Source organism: Onychostoma macrolepis, chromosome 07, assembly GCF_012432095.1.
Source record: "Onychostoma macrolepis isolate SWU-2019 chromosome 07, ASM1243209v1, whole genome shotgun sequence".
In the NCBI taxonomy this organism is placed as follows: Eukaryota; Metazoa; Chordata; class Actinopteri; order Cypriniformes; family Cyprinidae; genus Onychostoma; species Onychostoma macrolepis.
Genome location: NC_081161.1, coordinates 9,700,507 through 9,722,621, shown reverse-complemented (window position 1 = coordinate 9,722,621; position 22,115 = coordinate 9,700,507). Strand labels below are relative to the sequence as shown.

The 22,115-nt window shown below is 36.2% G+C and overlaps 1 protein-coding gene across 2 annotated transcripts in view; it reads left to right on the top strand.

Annotated features, from left to right (window-relative positions):
- The window catches only part of LOC131544599 (A disintegrin and metalloproteinase with thrombospondin motifs 7), an 82,386-nt gene that overhangs the window by 44,985 nt on the left and 15,286 nt on the right, over positions 1-22,115 (top strand). For both annotated transcript variants that reach the window (XM_058782937.1, XM_058782939.1), the window contains 7 exons: positions 13,235-13,361; positions 13,491-13,704; positions 14,996-16,699; positions 17,178-17,330; positions 17,430-17,603; positions 17,728-17,874; positions 19,573-19,735. In XM_058782937.1, the coding sequence (XP_058638920.1) occupies positions 13,235-13,361; positions 13,491-13,704; positions 14,996-16,699; positions 17,178-17,330; positions 17,430-17,603; positions 17,728-17,874; positions 19,573-19,735 (2,682 nt within the window). The remainder of the gene's footprint in view (positions 1-13,234; positions 13,362-13,490; positions 13,705-14,995; positions 16,700-17,177; positions 17,331-17,429; positions 17,604-17,727; positions 17,875-19,572; positions 19,736-22,115) is intronic.

The window sequence follows — 22,115 nt, the reverse complement described above, 5'->3', positions numbered from 1 at the left end:
GAAAAGTGCAGGAAATAGCTGAGTTGATCTGTTTGTTCAATCTAGCTCTATAGCTAGTTTGAACAAACAGACTATAAATTAGCTCTCTGGCAGACATTGCTTTCACAAAAAAATGCAGGCAGACGGAGAACTTTACTGTATTAAACAGGACATGAATTTTATAGGAAACAGACTTTAGACCAGCTGATGCTACATGAACTCAAATTAAATGTGATTGGAAGCAAGACTTTATTAATGGTGGAATATTTAACTGGACAGTCTAAGATATTGAAGTGTAGACACATTTTCTGTTGCTCTGTGAAATTTTGTGTGTGAAATCCAGTCATTTCGCAGAAGGACAAAAAAGTTTGCTCATGTTCAAATTGGTTACGCAAATTCCCTGCATGGCTGCATGGTTGGAAAGTGGCTTCTGTGTGAGCGGTGCTTTATGCATCACTACACAATGGACAATAGACCTTTTTTCCAGCAAAATTTTGCCATAACTTTGCTAATGTGACCACACCTTTAGACTGTGGACAGATTTGATGCACATGTCATTACTAATGTTTGTTGTTCACGCACTGTTTCAAGAATACTGTATATGTAGCCATCTTAAAGGCCTCAATATACTTCAGACTAAATTTAACAAATTGTTGTGATGTCATTTCAAACAAAAACAGGCCAAAATGAAGTTTGTTTGGAGTTAAGTCCTGATATATTTAAAGCGAAATCGAAGAACGAAGTGGTGTGACGTCATTTTGAACAAAATCAGGCCAAAATGAAATTTGTTTGGAGTTTGTTTTGGAAGTCTGAAACAGCCTGCCAAAGAGAGCTTTTCAGAAAAGTTTGCTCCAACTGACAAACACCTACAAACTACAATTGGCCCGTGGCGATTACATAATAGGTAGGTGTGCTCTGGGGCTCTGCCCTCTTTGACGTGGAAATCTCTGGTTCATTTCCTGAATAAAAACAAAGACACTGGTGAGCTGCTTTATAGTAGAAATTAAAGTGTCTCACTAGTGTGGTTGACATAAGGATGTTCACTAACAGTGTACTGCTGTGAAGGAAGTTCAAACTTCTTTTTACTCCCAAATAAAGAATAAAAAAGAACTTCACTGTGAGTACAAGTATATTGCTTAACCCTCTGGAGTCTAAGGGGTTTTGGGGCTCTGGAGAAATTTTGACATGCCCTGACATTTGTGCTTTTTTCAGTATTTTAAAAACATATTAATGGCTAAAGTTTGATTACACTGTAATCATAAAACTGTGCTACAATAACACGTGAGCAGTTAATAGTGATTCACACCTGAGAGACAAAGGGCCCTCCCCTAATGGGCCATCACTATGACTGTGACTGTGAGGCAGGTAAGAAAGAATGTGAAGAGAGTAAAATAATGGGGTTTTTGATTATTTGTATTTTATTTACAACATAGTATAATCAAAATATACACAATGAAGGTCAAAGACAGATTATTGGGCACGCTGATCTAAAGACAGAGACTTAAACAGAGAAAAAAGGACAAAAACACATCTGTTCGCATATAGATATCAGCAGAAAATATATAATTACATTAGCAAACACTAATATTGGCCACTCATTACTCCTAAATAAATAAATATGATTTTGTAGTCATAAACACAAGCATGCTTTGTATGTATTATACAATACAAAACATTTTAGATCTGTGAAACTAAATTATTGTTAAGCACATTATAAACATCTACTGTACAATCAAACTGATATTCGTGAATAGAGTATTTCACAGTAAATGTTGGTCTAATGCATTCTTAGACTATAACTTTCTTAGTGTTACAGTGTAAACACTCATATTACTATTATAGTTTTATATTTTATAAAACATTAAAAAACATCCTGGCCTTGTGAGACATTTAGATGTAATGAAATGAAACATACTTAAAAATGTTTCACTTGATTATACATTTAGTCAGGAATTATAGTTTGGGAAAAGTCTAACTAGTAAAATGTGTACAACCCGAATTCCAGAAATGTTGGGACGTTTTTTAAATTTGAATAAAATGAAAACTAAAAGAATTTCAAATCACATGAGCCAATATTTTATTCACAACATAACATAAATGTTTTTATGCACAAAATGAGCTCATTTCAAATTTGATGCCTGCTACAGGTCTCAAAATAGTTGGGATGGGGGCATGTTTATCATGGTGTAGCATCTCCTCTTCTTTTCAAAACAGTTTGAAGACGTCTGAGCATCAAGCTTATGAGTTTCTGGAGTTTTGGTGTTGGAATTTGATCCCATTCTTGCCTGATATAGGTTTCCAGCTGCTGAAGAGTTCATGGTCGTCTTTGACATATTTTTTATTTAATGATGAGCCAGATGTTCTCTATAGGTGAACCCAGACTCTTCTACTACAAAGCCATGCTGTTGTAATAGCTGCAGTATGTGGTTTTGCATTGTCCTGCTGAAAGACCATGGGCATCCAACAAAGGTCTTTGACCTTGTCTGTTTCGCACAGAGATTTCTCCAGTTTCTCTGAATCTTTTGATGATGTTATGCACAGTAGATGATGAGATTTGCAAAGCCTTTGCAATTTGACGTAGAGGAACATTTTTTTTAAAGTATTCCACAATCTTTTTTACTCACTCTTTTACAGATTGGAGACCCTCTGCCCATCTTTACTTCTGAGCGGTTGCTAGATGTTCTCCCAGCTGAATCTTTTCAAAATGTCTTGCTTTTTCAGCCCTTTGTTGCCCCCATGCCAACTTTTTTGAGACCTGTTGCAGGCATCAAATTTGAAATGAGCTCATTTAGTGGAGAAAAATGTAAAATTTCTTAGCTTAAACATTTGTTATGTTCTCTATGTTCTATTGTAAATAAAATAAAATATTGGCTCATGTGATTTGAAATTCTTTTAGTTTTCATTTTATTCAAATTTAAAAAAACGTCCCAACATTTCTGGAATTCGGGTTGTACAAGTTATGTCACAATACCACAATAACAGCTAATGCAAGTAATAAAAAAAGACTTACTCATGTAAATGATCTCCTCTGCTGGATCAAACTATGCATCGTGTTGTGTTCTTCTTCTGAGGTAAATTCTGGGTTATTCCTCTGAGTGCGTCTTCTTCCAGAAATGAAAAAAAGCCGAGATGAACTTGAATGTTCGCATTTGTTTACGGAGGTGATGTGGGTGTTAACATGTCCATGTGTCTCACGTGGATGATTCTTAAATGAAAAGTGTGCTCTGCTCGTCAACGTGATCATATTACGGATAATGAGCTCAGACGGGAAAGACTGGACCTTGCATTGGTTTAATGTCATTCTTTATGCATTCATTCTTTATAAATATTATAAATATTATATATAAATATAATGTCTGCTCCAGTGTCGGCTCCAGCCCCTGACCAGAGTCGAGAGATGGCTCTAGCCCCTGACCAAAGTCGAGAGAGAGCTGCTGTTCCTACGTCCAGCCCAGAGAGGGCTCCTGTTCCCCAGTTCAGCCCAAAGAGGACTCCAGTTCCCACGTCCAGCCGAGAGACAGACTGTGTTCCCAAGTTAAGCCCAGAGAAGGCTCCTGTTCCCACATCCAGCCCAGAGAGGGCTCCTGGTCCCACGTCCAGCTGTTCCCACGTCAAGCCCAGAGACGACTTCTGTTCCCCAGTTAAGCCCAGAGAGGGCTCCCTCTCCTACGTCAAGCCATGGCCCCCTATCTTCCTGCTTCGCCATGGCTCCCTGGTCTGCCTGCTCCGCCATGGGAGCAGACAGTATAACAGTGTGTGTGTATATCCACAGCCATATCACCCTGCAGCCCAAGACCGGTTGCCCATGGAAGCTAAGCAGGGCTGAGCCTGGTCAGTACCTGGATGGGAGACCTCCTGGGAAAACTAGGTTGCTGTTGGAAGAGGTGTTAGTTAGGCCAGCAGGGGGTGCTCACCCTGCAGTCTGTGTGGGTCCTAACGCCCCAGTATAGTGACGGGGACACTATGCTGTAAAAAAAAGCACCGTCTTTCGGATGAGACGTTAAACCGAGGTCCTGACTCTCTGTGGTCATTAAAAATCCCATGACACTCATCGTAAAGAGTAGGGGTGTAACCCCGGTGTCCGGGTCATATTCCCTCCACTGGCCCTTGTCAATCATGGCTTCCCAATAATCCCCATCCACTTGATTGGCTCTATGACTCTCTCTCCTCTCCACCTGTAGCTGGTGTGTGGTGAGCGCATTGGCGCCGTTGTCCTGTGGCTGCCGTCGCATCATCCAAATGGATGCTGCACACTGGTGGTGGTTGAGGAGAGACCCCCGCCACATGATTGTAAAGCGCTTTGGGTGTATTGCAATACACAATAAAGCGCTATATAAATGCCTCATTCATTCATTCATTCATTCATTCATTCATTCATATATATATGAACTGAACTGAACTGAACTGTCTGCTTCCACCATGGCTCTCCGAGCCCTCCGAGCTGCCTGCTCCGCCATGGTCAGTCCTGTGTTCCTGTGTTGTTGTGTTTTTCTCCCAATGTGCTCCCCGTGACCCAGTTTTTCTCCTGTGTTTCATTGTGCCCATATTTGGTTCTTCCTGTTCCTTTTCCAATTGAGTTTCATTTGATTCACCTGTGTTCCCCTAATTATCCTCGTTCCGCTCCTGTTACTTAAGTCCAGTGTTTTCCTGTGTCTAGCGTCCGGTGTCTTATGTCATCCCTGAATGTCTTCCTGTATTCCTGAGTTGCTCTACATTTGTGTTCCTACTTGCCCTGTGTTTCTCTTTGGATTGTCATTAAAGACTTTTGAGTTTACTCCTCATCTCCTCGCTCCACTCCCTAATAAGTGTGACAATTATCAAAAATGGAGTAATTTAAGTTCCTTTCTGCGTTATCTGGAAAAAATGCCACAAAACATGCATTTGTCGACCCCAGAGGGTTAAAGATTTGAAATAATGTTTTTTTTTTGTTTGCTTGTTTGTTTTTTGTATGCTGCTTAGTATAGATAAGACACATATTTGGAAGCAGGAATTGTGTAGCACCCAAAAATCCTGCTTCACATAGGTCTTTGATTAGCTCAGATTTTGCTGTTTCATCATGCATAATTGTACTTTTTGTGGGATGAAGTTGTTGCTGACAACTCATTATAATATTATTACTATGGGTACCGAAACCCAGTATTAAAGGGACAGTTCACCCAAAAGTGAAAATTTACTCACCCTCAGGCTCTCAAAGATGTAGGTGACTTTTTTTCTTCAGTGGAACAGTAAAGAAGATTTTTAGCTAAAACCATGGTCCTTGGAGATACATAAAATACAAGTTAGCAGCTGCACGTTTTTGAGAATAAAAGAGCATATCAAGGAAAACAAAATGAATACCTGTGGCTCATGACGATATATATTTAGTTTTTACAATTGGTCTGTGCAAGAAATTGAATATTATTTACAACATTATTACCTGTAATTCATAGTGATATGCACTTGAAAGGTGGTGGCAAAATGAAAGTTTTTATGGTTTCTCTTTGTTTATGTAAAAAGGTGAGCTTTATTTGCTTTAGACATGTAAAACATCCCCATCAATATTGAATGCTTTAGTAATATAATAATATATGTTACATATATGTTAATAATCAGAGGAGCCCATAAGTTTTTCATTTGGTTTGGTCCTCACACTTCACATATTCAGCATTAAATATAACTATAAAAAAATAAAGTAATAATCATGATAATATTATTGCATTTTATTCATTTAGTATATTTTAAATAATAAACAAAATAATAAAGTGTGATAATACTATCATATTTTAAAATAAAAATGGAGTATTAAATAAAAATACAATTATTTTATAGTAAACTTAATTTAAAAAAATAAATAATATTTATATATATATATATATATATATATATAATATATATATATATATATATATGAGTTTTCTTTTATTTTGGTGGGTTTCCGGCAAGTGAGTATCACGCTGCAGATTGAAGAGCTGAGCACGTGAAGCAAGTGAATGAAATGTTTCAGTTTTGCATTGTGCTTTGAAAATGGCAGCAGATAGCTTAGATTTATGCATTCAGTTTGAATAGAAATATTAGAGTATTACCTTTTGTCAATCTAAAATGGTAATTGTGCATTAACAGCTGTAAACCATGTCGTCACGCAAATGAGAGGTCTGAACTTATTTACAAAGTGCATTTTTTATTTTGGTCAGGCATATGTACCTGCATCCCACTTGTGTGCAACCCTGTTAATAATATATGTTGCATTATGTCTTTGTGTGATTACTTAAACGAACAAGTGAACTGAACCAGTTCATTGAAATGAACTGTCCAAAAGAACCAAATCAAAAAATAAAATTGTAGTTTCCTGTTGCCTTATGCTATTGATTACAGATAATAATATTGTAAATAATATTCAGTTTCTTGCACAGACTGATCGTTTCGCTTCATAAGACCTCAATATATCATCAGGAACCATGGGTTTTCATTTTGTGCTCCTTGAAATGCTTTTGTTATTCTCAAAAATGTGCAGCTGCTAACTTGCATTTAATAAATCACGAAGGACCACGGTTTCAGCTAAAAATACATATTATTTATTATTGTTACATAAATGTTATATTGCCTATTGTATCTCACTAACCATTTCTATCTTTATTTCTGACATCACTCTGTGTTGCATTCCGGATAACTTTTTTTGTTAAGATCCCATACTAGCAGGAATTTTCATCTTTCGTTTTGATTGTGAAAAATCTTGCCATTGTTGGTCATTCCAACATTTTTCACAATCAAAACACTGAACCTTGAACACATTTTGAACTGCTGCAGTGAGAATTGCCATAGTAGCTCACATCATTGTTCAGGGAGAAAACTGGAAAGTGTAATATGTTTTTTCACCTTTTCGAAGTGAAGCAAGTTGAGGAGGTGATGAGAAGATACCTGATTGCAAATCCATTAATAATGTCACTGATTAAACTCACTGCCTATCACCCAATAAAATAATGACATTGCACACATAGCATTACATCTGCCAGTATGACTCTCACAATTTGCTGGCTTGTGAATGAGCAGAACTTGCATGCAGCCACTACAAATCAAGCTTCTAGGGATTTGATTGTGGTTGTCTTGTGTTGAAATAATTATAGATATGCATTGGTGTCTGTCAGCTGAACGTGACCCACATTCTCTAATTCTCCTCTGTGGGTGCATGGGAAAGTGAATATTTATAATGACAACAAAATAACTTCAGTTACATTTAAATGTTTCCAACAAAGAAATTAATCACTTTCTTTCAGCTTGTTGAACACACACTTTTATTTGGAAATTTCCAAAGTGTGATGGCTGAAGCAGCAGCGAGTGCCCAGCGCGTGATAACTGTTTTCAGATACATTTGACATTCTTCAAAACTACAGTGAAAACATCAAATTATCATACAATGCTAGCCTAACCCACTCTGATTTGTTCAGTTGTTCTTCATAGGCATACATGATAGAAAATGTGTTCGTAGTCATTGTAGGACGAAATATATGGTGTTCAAATCTGTTTGAAACCATCGCCATGAGAATAGTTTTCCAAAATCAAAGGCCACAATCGAAATAAGTTCTGCAACTTTATTGTGTTATCTTTGACAAAGAAGTTGTAGCGCAGCTGGCTGCTACTTTTTATGTCAAATAAACTCAAACTCAATTGGAAAAGCTGTGCAGTTTCATAAAGCCTTCATTATGCACAGAAGATTTTTACAAAAAATAGCCTGTATCTCACAATGTCCCTGAAATGATTGTTTTGCTCAATTAAGCTGGATTTCAGGCTAACACACGAACAATCCCACAATATTTAAACAAAAATATATTAGTTGATTGCCCACAGCAGGAGGGTCAGGTCTTCAAGTAAGAGCAATGAATTATGAATTAAATGATTCGTGAAATGTGATTAGTTCATATTACCATAGTATGAGAAAGGAAATTAAGATGCATCAGTGTAATTTTTCATTTAGATAACAGCAAGACATGCTTATAGTTACAGAAGGTGTCATTGGTTTTTATAAGCTATGTCGGGTGCAGTTGTATGATAACTAAATGAAACTGCAATTGATAGTTTTCACATGACGTCACACCCTTATAGGAACGCCCACCTGGAGGAAAAAAAAGAAACTTTGCTCCACTGACCAACAGTTATTTTTATGCGGTTTGCATTAAGTAGTAATGTAGTAAAACGCTGATATTAAAAGGCGAAATTTAGTATACACCTTATTGATTATGTATATTTTGTACAAGCAAGCAGATGAAGCCAGAATATAAACGCAATGTGCAAAGTTTCACGTTAAATGGTTTCCCATAGAAAACCATTAGAAGGAAAACACTGAACCATTAAGCGGATTGCGTTCATATTCCGGCCTCATCTGCTTGCATGTAAACTATGCATCATTAATATAGAGAATATTACTGTTTTAAATATATTAAGGCACTTTAAGTGTTTTTACACCATTTTGTTGCTCTGTTTAATGATTGAAATATTGCCGCAGGTGTTTAATATTGATTGCATTTATGTTCTAAAAAAACTTTTGCTATGATATTTTTGCCATATCGCCCACCCCTACTTCAGGGGCATGCCTAAATGGCCAAATACACATAAAAATATATCAAAATGACCAGCTTGGCGAGTATTCACCTAACCACTTAGCGCAGTCTTAAATGCACATAGCCTAAAGAGTAGGGAGAAATTTGGCTAAGGTGTGTTTGTATAGTGGTTCCATGCCTTAATTCTTAAATTGACAACAGCCTAATAAACTTACAGATGTCTTTGTCATTTAATGTTATTCAAACAACAAAAGAAAAAGGGGAAAATCACTCACTGCGTTGGACTAAATAATTTTAGTTGCTTTAAGCATAAATCTGTCCATTTATACAGTGAAAAGTATTCAGTGTTATTTCACATTTGATTAACCTTAATCATATTTCACATATGATTACCTTTGGTATTAAAACCAAAGGCAAAGTGACTTTTTCAAGAAAAAACCCCACATTTTCAGTTTTCTTTCATAAAATTCACTGAAAAAATCCCCATGTTTAAAGAACAAATTATGGCCCTTTAGCATGTTCAGCAGCAAATGGGGTCTTTAGACTTGTTGTTCTCTAATCAAGAATTCAGATAATGTTTAATGGTTTTAAAGTGTGTCTAATTTGATCCAAGGATCTCAGGTGGTTGCTGTTTCTTTGATCAGTGGGTGGGTTAATCTGCTAATACTTTCCAGTTAGTGATACTGAAGGCCGTTTGAATCCAGCGGTTCTGTTACAAATGTGATTAGGAGCTATGCAGAAATGCTGAAGAAACACTGTCTTCAGTGTTTATTGAATGTACTGTACATTAAGTCTTACGTTTTTATAGTGTCCTTCATTCACTGTGTAATTATAATCAAAGTGTAATTATTAAATACAAGCTGTTACTTTACTTAATCTTAACATTTCTCCTCATATCCGACGCTCATCTGCTTATGAAAGGAAGACTAAAACAGAAAAACACTAATATTGATGCATATTTTGTTCCTTGTATCGCAGTCACCAACATTTAATCTGAGAGAATTGAACATTTTTTCGAACATGACAATGTAGCTGAAATCAGAGGCTTAAGGATTTGCATGCAATTTCTCTCTGCAGGAAGCAGCCTGTTTTTGGTAATACAAAACGTAAATGTCTCATTTAAATCCATGTTTCATGTGTTCATAAGAAAGGGCTTTAGAAGAGGCTGGATTTGCGTGTACATTCCTTTTTGCTGTGTGATAATGATAGAGTGGGTAGAAATTGTTTGGAGAATTTGTAGTTTTGTAGCTAAACCAATTGCATGCAATACATTTATTTGTTGATCATTTCATAAATTTTGGTAATAGAAAAGGGGTGTTTATACTGAGGAAAGGAAAGGAAAATGCACACAGACACAATAGTTCGGATTATTAGACTGAACATCACATCCGTTGTATGACAGAATTGCCTGAAGCCTGTAAACTAAGTTGAATAGTAGCTCTGATAGGTTTGAAAGTGCTCTTAATGTCACTGAAAAACGTTTGCAGTGCTTCTGTAAATTGAAAATATTTTGTGACTTTAGTGACTCCTCTTGAAAATATATTATTAGATGAAGTGTATTAATTGCTATAGATTATGAATACAGTACATGCTTTTTTTGCTTTTGGTCATCAACAGCTCTGTTAAGGATTATTGCATGGCACCAGTGGTTCTTTATTAACATCGATTTGTATTTCATATTTAATAAAATCCAAAAAATACATAAGAATAGGATGAAACTATGTCCATACTAGAAGTGCACCAGTCTCAATAGTGTTGAAAAGTTTCAGTATGATTATTTTTAGATGCAATTACCCGCTACTCATCTTTAATTTGACTGAAGTGCTCACACAAATGACATCATTTAATTGGTCTGGCACAGCAGGTAAATCAATTATTCTATATCATAACAGCAGAATTCAAATTAAGGACTCCCACAATATCAAATAACGTTTTGTAAAATGAATTAAGCTATGTATTTATGTTATTTTTAAAAAATCTTATAATCAAAATCAGGCCAAAGCAAGTTTTGGGGTTTTAATTTTTTGTGACTTTGAAAATAATGGTATATATTTATCTACACATACAGTCAAAAATATCGGCACCCTTGGTAAATATGATCAAAGAAGGCTGTGAAAATTCATCTGCATTGCTAATCCTTTTGATCTTTTATTTTAAAAAGTCACAAAAATGTAACCTTTCAATGGATAATAAGAATTTAAAATGGGGAGGAATATCATTATGAAATAAATGTTTTTCTCAAATTCACGTTGGACACAATTATTGGCACCCCTAGAAATTCTTATGAGTAAAATATCTCTGAAGTATATTCCCATTCATATTCACAATGTTGAGCACTCCAGGATGATTATGAACATGAAATTATCCAGCCATGGCTTCCTGTTTCACAGAAATATAAATAGGAGGGAAAACAAAGCCCAAATTCCCTTAATCATCCATCACAATGAGAAAAACCAAAGAATATATTTCTGAAGTGCAGCAAAAGATAATTGAGCTTCACAAATTAGTGAAGTGGCTTTAAGAAAAGAGCTAGAGCTGTGAAAATTCCCATTTCCACCATCAGGGCAATAGTTAAGAATTTCCAATCAACATAAAATGGTAGGAAACTGCCAGGAAGAGGACGTGTGTCTATATCGTCCTAATGCACGGTGAGAAGGAGAGTTTGAGTGGCTAAAGACTCTCCGAGGACCACAGCTGGAGAATTGAAGAAAATAGTTGAGTCTCGGATCAGAAAACCTTAAAAAAAATGTCAAACAGCACCTACATCACCACATGTTGTTTGGGAGGTTTCAAGAAAAATTCTCCTCGCTCATCCAAAAACAAACTCCAGCATATTCAGTTATCCGACACGACTGAAACTTCAAATAGGACTGGCTTCTATGGTCAGATGAAACTAAAAAATTAGCTTTTTAGCAGCAAACATGGGTTTGGTGAACACAGGGATAAAAAGTACCCCATGTGTACAATGAAATATACTGCTGTATTTTTGATGTTGTGGGCCTATATTTCTGCTGGAGGTCCTGGACATCTTGTTTAGACACATGGCATCATGGACTCTAAGAAATACCAACAGATAAAAAATCAATAAGTGACTGACTCTGTTAGAAATCTTATAATGGGCCATGGATCTTCCAACCGTACAATAATCCAAACACAAACCTCAAAAACAACACAAAAATGGGTCACTGAGCACAAAACCAAGCTTCTGCTGGCCATTCCAGTCCTCTGACCTGAACCTTATAGAAAATGAGTGAACTGAAGAGAAGCAGCACCAACATGGAGCTGTGAATCTAAAGGGTCTGGAGTGATTCTGGATGAAGGAATGGTCTCTGATCTCTTGTCAGGTGTTCTCTAACCTCATCAGGCATTGTAGGAGAACATTTAGAGCTGTTAAACTGGCAAATGGAGGTTTCAAAAAGTATTGAGTAAAAGGGTGCCGTTAATTGTGGCCAATGTGTATTAAAGAAAATTTTTTTACATTTCCCCCCATTTTAAATTCTTATTATCCAATGAAAGGTTAGAGTTGAATTTTTTAAATAAAAGATCAAAAGGGTTAACAATGCAGATTAATTTTCAAAGCCTTCTTTGATCATATTTACCAAGTGCCGATATTTTTGTCCATGACTGTAAGCAAACATACGACAGTGTTCTGCAAATTTTAGCTGTGGGACTTGCCACCTAATGTCCATGTACATCTTTTGAGGGTCACACCAATCAGTGCAGACTGACACCTGGGCCCCAGGGCCCTTTATCCCATCTGTTTGAGGGTTTATCTGATAACATTCTTCAAACACCTCTGAAGTCTGTGAAGCCTCTGGACTGTGGGTCCCTTCATCTCTCTGTTGGAGACTCTGATTCTCAAAGCTGTCAAATAAAGGTCGAAATCAGCCTGAGGATGTGACTCTAACAGAGGAGAGTACAGAAGAAGGGCTATCCCTCTTCCTTCTGGAGTCAATTCAGTTCCTAGGGGAGATTAGCAAAGCGTAATTAAGGTAAATTTGCTGCTATCTGTGTTTTAAAACTACAGGACTGCTGAGATTAAGATTTTTTTTAAATTATTATTACATTCAGCATAATCGTCTCCTCGCATTCATTTCTAGAGTTGATTAAATAGGAGGACAATGTGAAAATTTTAATCAAACCACAAAAAGATCATTGGCTGGTACTTTGGGTTCTTAAGGAAAACTGTATTATTAAATACACTGCCACTCTCTAAATCCCCACCAAATTAAAATGTGAAGATATATCTTGAAGGAATATTACTAGAGTTAGTGGCATATCACTCTTTCTTTCACATGTTGTGTGAAAAATAGATTGAAATGCCACTAACACTAAACTTTAGTAGCATCATTTCTTTTTCTTTCTTTCTTTCTTTCTTTCTTTCTTTCTTTCTTTCTTTCTTTCTTTCTTTCTTTCTTTATTATTCAATTAAACTAAATTGTATGAACATTTATATACAGTTTATTCATTTATTCATTTATTTATTTGGCATTTATTTTGTGTAGTATACATTCATTTGTAATTGTTTTGGATAATTTTTATTTTGCTTATGAAGAAGGGCAGGCTGTGGTACAGTTGTCAGCTCTTTCTCTGTTTAAATGCCTGAAAATTCTGTAATTGAATTCTATGCAATTACCATATGTCGAGTGCATACTTGTGTGCATTGGCAAATATGTATTTTTTTTTGTAAACAGCTGCTCTTCAATCTGCTCTTTTTTTTTCAGGTGTGCAGAGGCAAGTTGTGCACTGTGTGGAGAGAACATCTGGAATCGTCGAGGAACATTACTGTGATCCATCTACTAGGCCGGATGACAAGCAAAGTAACTGCAATAAGGGGGCATGTCCTGCCATGTGAGTTTTACTGCTGGACAGTCCTGTACTTTACACACCCATCAGCAGCAGTCCACTAGATTTATTTTAAAGGCAATCATCAGTGCAGTAAGAGTGCAGTAAATTCCTGTGATGTTTTTGTGTCATCAGATGGTGGGTTGGAGAGTGGCAGAAGTGCTCATCTAGCTGTGGGGACATTGGGCTTAGTAAGAGAACAGTGCTGTGTATTCGGAGCCTTGGGCTGGATGAGCAACGAGCGCTTCAGCCAGCTGAATGTCAACACTTGCCTAAGCCTGAGTCAATTGTTCGGTGTAACACACATGTGTCCTGTCCTGCTGACTGGACCACTGGAAGCTGGTCAGAGGTGAGCATATATCAGCCACAAGGAACATCAGACTATATAGGATTATGATTCATATTTTTCATAAAGCATACAGAATGATCTGTGAAGAAAGGTTTTACTGAGATTGTTTGTGCAGCCTTAATATTTTAGCAGAACTAACAAAACATAGCATAGTATTATCATGGTTAACATCAATGTACTATGCTCTATGAACATGAAAATCCTTCAGTTCCATGATATATTTCATTGCACCAATGTATTACCTGCTATTATACTCTGAAAAAAAGGAAAATGACCATGTAATTTATGTAAAGTGCATTTTATTTTAGTCTAATCGAAAATCATGGTTTTTGGTTTAAGCACCTCATAGAAAAAATGAAAAGAAACAATTTTGTTCAAATAGTATTTTGTTGGTGTGCAGAAAACTGAAGAAATTATTATAGGTTTTATTAATTATTCCGTTTTTTAGTATATAGCAGAAAATTTTCATATCACAACACAGTAAACAATAAAACCCATTTAAAGTTGTATTCATTTATAGTACTACTTTAAACTTTGACTAGCAATGTTTTTAGTTTTATCTTAAATTATTATAGCCAATTTAGCTTTTGTTTATGGTCAAATTAAATTGTAAAAAAGCCTATATACTGTATGTATTGATCAACTTTATGTAACATTAAAATATGGAACTGTATATAGAATTGATTACTGTATTGATTATTGTATGATCTTTATATTAAATCATCTTTATTTTGTATTAATGTTTTTTTTTTTTTCAGAAAATGCATATTTTAGATTGATATTAAATCAAAATTTAAGGTTTTAATGAAACCATAGATATAATTTGAGAGGGGAAAAAAACTGTAACAAATTACAATTTTTGAATTTGTCCAAAGTATTTTTTCAACATACCACTGTAAAAAGTGATAAGTTGACTTAAATAAATAATCATTTAAAAAAATAAGTTAAGTGAATTGTCAAGTTCATTTTAAGGCAACAGGTTACCTCAATTTTTTTAAGTTAAGTTAACTTATCACTTTTTACAGTGCTATTGTACCACTACAGTACATTATTTGAACAGAGAAAACATTCATCTTCACATTCATTCTGTCAATACTACAAACACTACACATGCTTGATGATTATTCCTTGCTTTCAGAGTTAATAAAGTTCAGATTTTGCTTTATTGGACAAAAATATACAAAACTGTTTTGATGACTCATTGTTATACAAAACGGTCTCATTTTATTTTTAAATCATCGTGAGCCAATTTTCTGACTTTGACAGCTCTTACGCACTGCTTCTTCCACAGTGTTCAGTGAGCTGTGCAGCTGGTTTCCAGATACGTGACGTGACCTGCAGCTGGAATACTGGCATGGACTGTGATCCAAAAGCCAAGCCTAATTCAACTATGCCATGCTATCTTCAGGACTGCTCCATTAATTCGGACACCTTTGGCAATGACTGGTCAGGAAGTGGAGCATCCAGCAAAGAAGTTTTCAATGAGATAAAAGTTATACCCCACTTTAGTACAACCAAAAATCAGCCCAGCGGCAATGCTGACCTCAATGACATTATAGAAGATGATTTCTCACATTATAGTCATGTTGAAAAGTCCTCTGACAATTCTATTGTGAAAAATCTTCAAGTTGATGATTTTTATTATGACTACAATTTTATAAGATTCCATGAGGATCTGTCGTATGACTTTGATAAAGATGAAAATGATATGTTTGATAACTCAGGAATAAAACATGGAGACGTTCCTCTGACAGGGACAGATGTCCCTATAACTACCTCATCGCCATCCACCAATGCGGACCAACAGAGTACTACCACTATGCGCTCTGACAGCATTACAAACACGGGTACTGAAGATCATGAACCTCAAAAGAAAGACGTACTAGATGAAAATAATGATGAGCTATTTGCTGAGGATTACTTCCTGCCTGTCACTACAACAACTGAATCGTCCTCTGCAGTTACCAGGTTATTTAGCAAATGGAAGGACAATGATAGTGACTTCAGTATTACAAGGAAACCTCCATCAACTGCAGATGTGTCCACTCAGGACAAGCAGACATTATCCTATGAAACTGAGCCAAACATATTTTTGACTCCTGAACCACATACAAATTTGAACAGAAACTCAAATAACCATGACAATTACAAAGGCAATCAAAAAGATAAAACCATAACGGCAATAACTGAAGATGAGAATGAGGAAGAGTTTGGCGAAGATGTCCCTGGAGGTGAAAGTGAACCACACCATGGCACTCACAATTATGAACCTCCTTTAGATTATGTGTTTAAGTTTGAAACTTATGAGAACAGACATATTCATAATCCCACTACTCCATTGCAGTGGAGTACGGCCTCACCAACAGTCTCACTGAGTGCAACTTCTCAACCATTGGAGCTTCTCATCAGTGCTTCCAGTGATTACTTTGCAAAATATAAAGTTCTGACGGAACCATCATTTAACACTAAAGAGAGTGAATTCACTGTAAGAGAGTTCACTACAACCTCAGATAGCCTTTCTCAAGAGTATGTTCCTTCTCCAACTTCCTCTGTCCCAGCCAAACATTACAGTAGCATGACCTCAGCAGCTGGAACAACAGCTCTACCTCCTACAGAAATGGAAAGTGATTTTGAGCCCCCACTCTTCACTCCAAGTGATATTCCGGATACTACAATTGCTACAGAGACTCAAAGTTGGTATTCCAGAGCCATTGTACCACCCAAAACTAATGGGCCAAGAATAGAGCCTTGGGGAACTCCAGTCCCCATATCTCGCTGGACAGAGATTGACAACAATGAGATTATTATTGCCCGAATGCTGAGACCTTCTGGGCTAAATCCCTCTCTGTCTACTCCTACTGAGCAGCCATCTCAGGGCACTAGCAGTGTGCATTCAGTGCATTCTTCTAGCCCTCCGATGCCCACTGGGCTGGTCATGCCTTCTCTTTCCCCATCAGCCTCCCCTGCACACTGGAAAAAAGGCAAATGGAGTGCTGTGAGTAGTTAATTATGCATTCCTCACATTCTCTAGATACGAAACCAGCATAGGCTGAGAAACAGCAGTCGGCCACAAAGATAAAAGTCCTTGAATTATGCTGACACCACAGCATTAGATTTAAACAGAAACATAAGTTTAACTTTCAGGTAATGAAATTTGTTTCATGTTATTCTAGCAACAAAAATGGATATGAGGGATTGCATGGAACCACTATCCATCCTTAAACCTGACTTTGCATGAGTGTGTGCACACCTACAAAAGGTTTTATATCCTGAAGATCGAAAATGGGAAATGCTAAGTTTATAAGAATGTTGTTGGAGCCTATAACCTCTAACTTGTAATCTAATTCTAAAATTTGAATAGTTAATGAGAATGTTTATCCAGGAACATGTCCTACTTGAATAAATCACTTTAAGCAGGGTTCGCATGCATTTTTCAACGTGAACAGTACTTTATACTACAAATGATTTTATAGTGCTCAACAAGTTGCGGGCTTGGTGCCATCTGGAGGTCAGTTTCCTGCAGCACTGATGATGAATCAGACTGTGACTTAGCTACTAGGCCAGTGCCAGCACGCCGCTGCTACCTTCGTCCCTGCTCTGCTTGGAAAATTGGAGAATGGAGTAAAGTAAGTCTGCATGCATGCAGCCAAAGATTATAAATTCAATGAATTTCCAATGAATGAAAACGCAATGAGAGTTGCTACTCCTGAATTCTCTTTTGGCAGTGCACGAAGAATTGTGGTGTAGGAGTGAAGGTTAGAGAGATTCAGTGTTATGACACACGAGATCAGAGGTTGCTGAGGCCATTTCATTGCCAGGCCACGTCCCCTAGACCTCCTGTCCGAATTCCTTGTAACATCCACAACTGTTTAGAGTGGTACACATCTTCTTGGGGGCAGGTAAACATATTTAGCATTCAGAAGCTTCATTTTTCTCTCCTCAGCTCTTTGTGTCTGTTTCTTGATCTTCACGCTACTCTCTTCAGTTCTTTGTGTCTGATTCTAACACCATATATGCCCACAGTGTTCAGAGCTGTGTGGAGGTGGGGAGCAGCAGAGGCTGGTCACTTGCCCTGAAACTGGGAAATGTGATAATGACCTACAGCCCAGCAACATTCAGACTTGCAATGTCCATCCATGCCACCAGTGGATTACTGGATCCTGGGGTCAGGTGAGTGACATAAAACTAGAGGAAATGTTTGGTTTGATTTTAAGTAAGCCAGCTTAACAATATGTCTCTGCACTAGATACAAAACCATGTATCCTAATGCGTGAATAAAATAACCCTCAGAATTAGAGGAACATATGTGCTGGATTCGGCTTAGAATCTGAGAATTGTATTTTTAAAACTTAATTATTAGTGTTGTCTTTCATCCTTTTTTTCTGGAGGAAAAAACCCTGAAAATGTCTTATGTTCTTTTAATTTTCACTATTGTGTTGCTTAAAGAGTACAACTTTTCATTATTCAAGTTAATTTGAATGGACATTTTGTAAGTACAACTACATAGTTTTTTCTTTCATACTTTACGGTACAAAAAAAGTAGTAGTCCATATAATCAGTGTCACTGGAATACTTTGTGTGAAAAACAGGCCGTAATTTAAGTAACCTTTCAGCCTGCCCGATTAAGATCTGGCTCACACACAAGAACATCTGTTTGGTTATATAAGCACAGCACAGTGAGGGAAATCTGCACCATAAAACTAGAAGGTGGTAGAGAATAAGAAACTGCAGACAAACCTCATTGCTTCTCACGATTTGAATGTTTAAAAGTGATTAAAAGTGAAAATATTTGAGAACATGAGAAGACTCTCACAATCCCTTACAAAACCATCCCACACTTTGAGAACCACTGTGCTTCATAAATCCCCCACCCACCAGAACTTTGGCCAGTATATTCTACTCGTATTAGATGGATTTAAAACAGCCAACAAAACATTTTTTTATTTTTATTTTTTTGAAAGGTTCTAATTTTTTTTCTTTTGTGGCAACTTCTGAAAATGGCAACATCCCAAATAGTGGAAGAAAATGACAGAAGATTGTAATTATCTCTCATTCGGTTTTTCTTTCTAGATATTCAAAGATAAAGAGATTTAATGGATTATTCACAGTGTGTGTGTTTAAAATGTCAGACCTGAATGTAGGAAGTAACATAATTGGACAATCAGTGAAGTCAAATCACAGTGTGCTCATATGAACTCACAATGCTCATCCTGCAATTAAATTGCTAATGTGGTCTACCCCTTTGGGTACATACTCAGCATCTGAACCTGCCTTTGATACAGATAGCCCCTTCTATACCCCTTCTCCATACCAGTGCTGTCAAATCATGTGGAAATCATGTTAAATGCACATGTGGACCAGGGTATGGAATTATGTTGTGTAAACCACCTTGCAAAACCTATAATGTGGTTTCCTTATTCCTTATTCCTTCAGCAGTGTTTAGTCTTGCTTTTGCAAAATAAGGCTGGTTTGTTAGTAGGATTCCTATGATGAGATATAAAAGTCCTTCAAACCTTGGGTGGACACTGGTCATGTAAAACTGCATTTGAATTGGGAAACCTGGGCTAACATTGTTATGTTTACATGCACCCAAATAATGAATTCATAATCAGACTGATTATGTCTGAAATCTAATTAACAGGAAAAAAATTAAGCATGTAAAAACTTAAATACAATTATTTTCTCATACAGATTCAAAAACATGAACTGATCATGTACATGGATCTTTCAGAATCTAAAATCAGAGTGGGGGGGAAAAGATACAATTTTAGATAAATGTTAGGATATGACTCCTTTCAAGACAGTCCTCGGCTGTCAAAGCTTTGCAATAGGTCGTTGATCGTACTGGGTGTTATTGTGTGTTTGCAGTGTTCGGTGTCCTGTGGAGGAGGTGTTCAGCGCAGACTGGTGAAATGTGTCAACACTAAGGCCGAGCTCGAGCATGAAAATGAGCATGTTGATTGTGATCACGAACCTCGACCAAAGAATACAAAGAAGTGTAACATTCATGATTGTGACAGCTCCCCCTCTGGTAAGTGGAGCTTTGAGATCTAGAGACAATGAATACATACTGTATAATGTGTATATAGACAGTTAAAATGAGGTTGCCTTATAAAATTACCATGAAAAGAGGTAGAATTCAAATGTGATTTTAAGGTAGTAAAATTTAAATCAATTAAATTTAAAGAACTTAAGGTACGGACACCATGAAGAGTTTAAAGGGGTTGTGCAAGACAGAAATTTGGGCCCCCTTCTTCCAGATGAATGTTTCTTTTAACGCTTAATAAGAAATTGAATAAGTATAAGAAATGTAAATAATTTCTTAGTTAACATTTATAGTATTTCAAGTAACTTTGTTGTAAAAATAAATAAATAAATAAATAAATAAATAAAAAGTTTTCACAGTTTTTGACATGTTATCTTGTATTATAATAAATAAGCTTACGCAACAAAATTAAAAACCAGTAAATTTTACAATTCTCGATTCCAATTTCAATATCACAGAAAAAACTACTATCCTAACAAATATAAATAAAGTTAAATTTATTAAAATTTATTACAATTATTAAACATTTATTTAATTATTACAAATATTATTAAAGACAAGTGAACAGTCAGTAAATAAGAGCAAATGAACAAATTACAAGTAATAGCACAAATAAATAAATAGAACAAAGATACAGATAAAGTTAAAGATGCTTTGGGTTTTTAGATTTGTAGGTGTTCAAGTACAAAAATTAAATAATAAAATGAAACAAAAATTGCATATTCCTCACTGTATAAATGAAATATAGATTCATCGTATTCCGTTATTCAGTCAAGAGCAGTGAGTGATTTTCTCTTTTTTATTTACGTGAAATTAACGTGAGGCTACATCTCCACAACAGTTTGGTGTATTGAAATCAAACTTGGTGTTTGTTATAATAACCATGACCTGAAGCTACCTGCACAGTTTTGGCACAGTACCACTTAGTGGTCAGGAGATATGAAAAATGGTTTGGCCAAAAATGACAAAACTTGTCTATTTAGGTTTGGCGCAGCATGCCGAGTCAAATCATTTCCAATCATGTCGGCCATTTTGAATTTTGTCGTAAAATGCTATATTTTATGAACGTATCAGTGAATTGTTACAAAACTCAGTATGTGTCTTCGGCACCATGTTCTGAAAATACTCAAAAAGAGCCACCTTGCGGTCAAAACTTATGATGAAATTTCCAAAAATGCCAATAACTTTTGTGTTTGTTGAGAACATAGATACCAATTTTGCCATTGTCAGCCGAACTTCCTGTCCGCCATTTTTAATTTATGTTGAAAACCTACTTTTTCAAACTCTTCCTAGACTGTGGGTAAAATTTTCACCAAATTTGACTCAGATCATGTTCAGACCATGCTGGCAAAAAGTTAAGGATTTCATGTCTGTATAAAAAATGGTTATCATTTAATGCATCAACGAATTTGCTGCAGTGATGCAAAACTACATATGAGGCTGTATCTCTGCAAAGCTTTGACATATTGGCACCAGACTTTGTATGTGCCATTGTCGCCTCACTGACCTCGCCACATCAATTTGGTAACATCGCCACCTATTGGTCAAAAGTGATAAACCATTCATTAACCACTAATGATGACATTTCCAAAAAATGCTAATACAGTAACTTTTAATTACATTAGCCTATTGTAAAGAAACTGGTCTCAAAATATTCCTTGGGTCATGCTTACACCATAGATACTAATTATGCCATAGTCTGCCAAACTTCCTGTCTGCTATTTTGATTTTTATTAAAAAGCTACTTTTTCAAACTCCTCCTAGAGGCCGTTTGTCTGATTTTCACCAAATTCGAGTCAGATAATCTTCAAACTGTGCTGACAAAAATATTTTGTGTCCATAGACAAAACTGTTTTTGAATAGCGCCACAACAAAGTTGAGGCATAATGCCAAACTGTATCTGAGGCTGTATCTCTGCAAAGCTTTGACATATTGACACCAAACTTTGTGTGTGCCATCGTCACCTCACACAGAAAATACCACATCAATTTTATAACAGTGCCACCTATTATAAAATTACAACTAAAATTAAAATTAAAAACTTTGACTAGAATCATCCTAAAATTATTCATATCATTGTTGCAGTTGGTCTGACGCTCCATGCCATGCTTAGCTCCTCATTTTGCCTCTGTGATTTGGAGCCCCCTAGCAGCCTGGGTCCATATGCCTAGCATTCTCTGTATCCCTCGTAATGGTGGCCCTGACTTCAGGGTGCAATTGTGTAATTTTTAATAGTACTTTTATTTTTTCAGTATAAATTCCTTAAAATAGCCGATACTAATTATTTGACATTAATAATCATGTTTAAAGTGGAAATTGTAGAGATTAGTATTAAATGTGTATATGAGTTCAAGTTCCAGTGTGT